The sequence below is a fragment of the Octopus bimaculoides genome, chromosome 9, assembly GCF_001194135.2.
Source record: "Octopus bimaculoides isolate UCB-OBI-ISO-001 chromosome 9, ASM119413v2, whole genome shotgun sequence".
Taxonomy (NCBI): Eukaryota; Metazoa; Mollusca; class Cephalopoda; order Octopoda; family Octopodidae; genus Octopus; species Octopus bimaculoides.
Window position 1 is genome coordinate 29,615,763 of NC_068989.1, and position 3,767 is coordinate 29,619,529.

The 3,767-nt window shown below is 34.6% G+C and overlaps 1 protein-coding gene across 10 annotated transcripts in view; it reads right to left on the bottom strand.

Moving 5' to 3' along the window:
• The window catches only part of LOC106873313 (partitioning defective 3 homolog), a 230,947-nt gene that overhangs the window by 93,934 nt on the left and 133,246 nt on the right, over positions 1 to 3,767 (bottom strand). Inside the window, exon 1 of one of the 10 annotated variants that reach the window (XM_014920637.2) lies at positions 2,602 to 2,648. The exons of the other annotated variants lie outside the window; for them this stretch is intronic. Coding sequence (XP_014776123.1) covers positions 2,602 to 2,631 — 30 coding nt within the window. The 5' untranslated portion in view covers positions 2,632 to 2,648. Of the gene's footprint in view, positions 1 to 2,601; positions 2,649 to 3,767 lie in introns of those variants that run through there. 10 annotated transcript variants of the gene reach the window in all.

The window sequence follows — 3,767 nt, forward strand, 5'->3', positions numbered from 1 at the left end:
ATATATATATATATATATATATATACATATATGATGTTGATGGCTATCCACTCGTGACCAAGGAAGACCACTGCCGACCTTCAGGAACATTGTGCGCTCTAGGACTAACTTATACTTCGCATTTGCGACTCCGTTGGTGGTTTCTTGACAAGCATACATGACTGCAAACATTGCAGACCAAGCTTTCCCCAATCACTATACGAGCCATGTGCTTTCGCACAGCTCACTTAAGTTCTTCATGCTGGATACGTGCTCTCTCAAAAGTGTCGATCCCCTCTTTAACCTGCTTCCTCCATCTGAGGTGATGACAGGCATTGTTTTCCCAGTCTGTGTCCTGCATATCACAGGCCTTTAATGAGGACTTGACACAGTCCTTAAATTGCAGCCTTGGTTTCTGCCGGAGTCTCCTTACATTCACAAGTTCTCCATAGAGCATCTGCTTAGGAATCCTGCTATCCTTCATTCTAATAAGGTGTCCAGTCCAACATAACCGTTGCTTGTGCATCATTGCCTCTGAATTTACATACCATGGACAAGAAGCATTTCTTCCATTTCTATATATCACTTTCCTTGGATATAGCAAAACACCTGGATTTGTCCTTCCATTACACTTTAGCCTCTCAACATTTAGCTTAGAACCATCACCGTTACTTCCCCTCTTGAATACTAAACTCCTATTTAGTTGAGAAGTCTTTTCCTTTTCCCCATTTTTTCCCTTTTTTCTGTTCTTGTTTTGCAACATACTTGGCAACCTCACTAGTGCCAGTGGCACAAAAAACCCCCCCCACCTAGTACACCCTGTAAAATGGTTGGCATTAGAAAGGGTATCCAACTGTAGAAACCATGCCAAAGCTGACAGAGCTTGATGTAGCCCTGCAACTTGCCAAATCCTGTCAAAGTGTCCAGCCCATGCCAGCACAGAAAATGGACATTAACATATACCTATAAATAAATTACATGTGTGTGTGTGTGTATGAGGGAGAGAGAGAACATAAAAATGTGATTTATAGAGATATTGAAAAATGTTCATAAAAATGACTTGTCTTGATGATCGAAAGCAAATCACCAACAGATACCATTTCTGTAGTTAATGATGTTACTAAAGCAAATTAAAAATATGTAAAGGAAAATATTCGAAGTAGTAACCAAACACACACCCATATCCATAAACTGAAAACAATAAACAGGCAGATAAACCCCTTCACTGGCCACTCTCAAAACACAGTCTTTGTCCAACTCCAAGATTCAAGTAAACAAAATTATTAAGAATATTTGAACTCCTTATATTTTTCAACAAACAGTCAACATTTCTTGATACACTCTATACTCACATATATATAAAATGAAACCTCCATGCACAAGAATCCACAATCACTGAAAAGTTCCATGCAGAACGAAATCACTAAAGAATTATAAGTAATAAACAGCATTTCTCACACTTCTTACTACTGCTTTCTTTTATTAATATATAAAAATCTGCAGACAACTTACACACACACACACACGTATGTATTGTGGAGGTGCATGGCTTGGTGGTTAGGATGTTGCACACATGATTGTTAGACTAAGGTTTCAATTTCTAGGCCAGGCAATGCATTGTTGTTCTTGAGCAAAACTCATTTCACCATTGCTCCAGTTCACTCAGCTGACAAAAGTGAATAATCCTGCAATGGATCAGCACCCCATATGAAGAGGACGGGTATATATATGCCTCAGAATTTGGAATGCCAGCTTTGTGAGTCGATGATTTAGGAAGGACCTTTGATTCTTTTCAACACATACAAATATTAATTCTCTGCACTGAAAAGCCACAACTCTGGAATATGTGATTAGAATGTCAGGAAAAAATCTGCAAGATAGCTTCTTCAAGCTGAGGCAACTAGTAGGAGACTTAGGGTTAAACCAAGAACGAGATGACCAAATAATATCTATAGTCTTTGCTGTCTATGCTGGGGAATCCAGGCAGAAAGTGTAATGATGGTTGTTTCTAACAGGACACTATGGAGGTGTTTGAGGAATCTACCCCCTTAACACTTTCAGCAATAGTGGGCAGAGAAAACAGATGAATGTGTACACACACACACACACACACACACGTGTGTTGAGTGTGAATTAATGAATAAGCAAAGAAATTTAAATCTGAGGAAGGTAAGGATGTTAGTTGTATATTGGAAGATGTTACTGTGTTGTCATATATTATTTAAATGTTCAAAACATCATTAAATTAAAAAATTCGTTTTCCTTCTTGCTAATATTTTCATTAAATTTTTATTTAAATTAAGTCTGAATTACAGAGTAAATATGCAGTCACACACAAACACACATATATATACATACACATATGTATATATATGTATATATATGTATATATACATATGTATATATGCATACACACACACATATATATATGCATACACACACATATATATATATATATATATATACATAAACATATATATACATACATTCACACACATACACACATACATAAAACATACAAGCACACACACAAACTCACATGTATACACATACAAAATGCTAGAATTAATAATGTCCCAGTGCTACAAGAAGTTAAATATAAGAATGTAAGAAAATAATAACCTTAAATGTGTTCAAAATCATGTTTAGCATCGCAAATATCCAAATTTCATGTTGTATAATGATTGTTATGAACAACGACCTTTGCAAATCATTCACTTAGTGAACAGAAAGCAAAATTCTGTATTTAAAGGATTAAATCATACAAGATTAAGATAAAGCTTAAATGCATATATATAGTAATTATCACAAAAAGAAAAACCCCAAAATAAATCTGTCAATGATAACATCAACACCTATATTAACAAGGGAGGCAATCAACTCCATTTTTTTTCCAATACATCAGAAATTTGAAGGCTACCAGATTTATGAAAACAGTTATATCTCTCTCTCTTTCTATATATATAGCATATATATATATCATATATATATATCATATTATATATATATATATATATATATATATATATATATATATATATATATATATATGATAAAGGTTGGAGAGGAATGTTATGTAATAAAAAGGTTCTCATATTCGGTTATAATGTCTTACGTTTAAGCTGGTTCCCATACATTTCCCTGAAGAGAAGTTTACATTTTTAACATCGACGATTCCTATCGATCATATAAATTGTAATTCTTTGAAACATATGTTGGAAATTAAAGTATGCAGTTAAAATATGCGTTTTACTCCATTCATTAATTTTATATGTATATAATATATATATGATACATTTATATGTATATGATATATATATATATATATGTATATGATAGATATATATGTATATGATAGATATATGTATATGATACATATATATGTATATGATATATATATATATATATGATACATATATATGGCTGTGTGGTAAGTAGCTTGCTTACAAACCACATGGTCCCGGGTTCAGTCCCACTGCGTGGCATCTTGGGCAAGTGCCTTCAACTATAGCCTCGGGCCGACCAATGCCTTGTGAGTGGATTTGGTAGACGGAAACTGAAAGAAGCCTGTCGTATATATGTATATATATATATGTATGTGTGTATGTGTTTGTATGTCTGTATTTGTCCCCCGAACATCGCTTGACAACCGATGCTGGTGTGTTTACGTCCCCGTAACTTAGCGGTTCGGCAAAAGAGACCGAAAGAATAAGTACTAGGCTTCCAAAGAATAAGTCCTGGGGTCGATTTGCTCGACTAAAGGCGGTGCTCCAGCATGGCCACAGTCA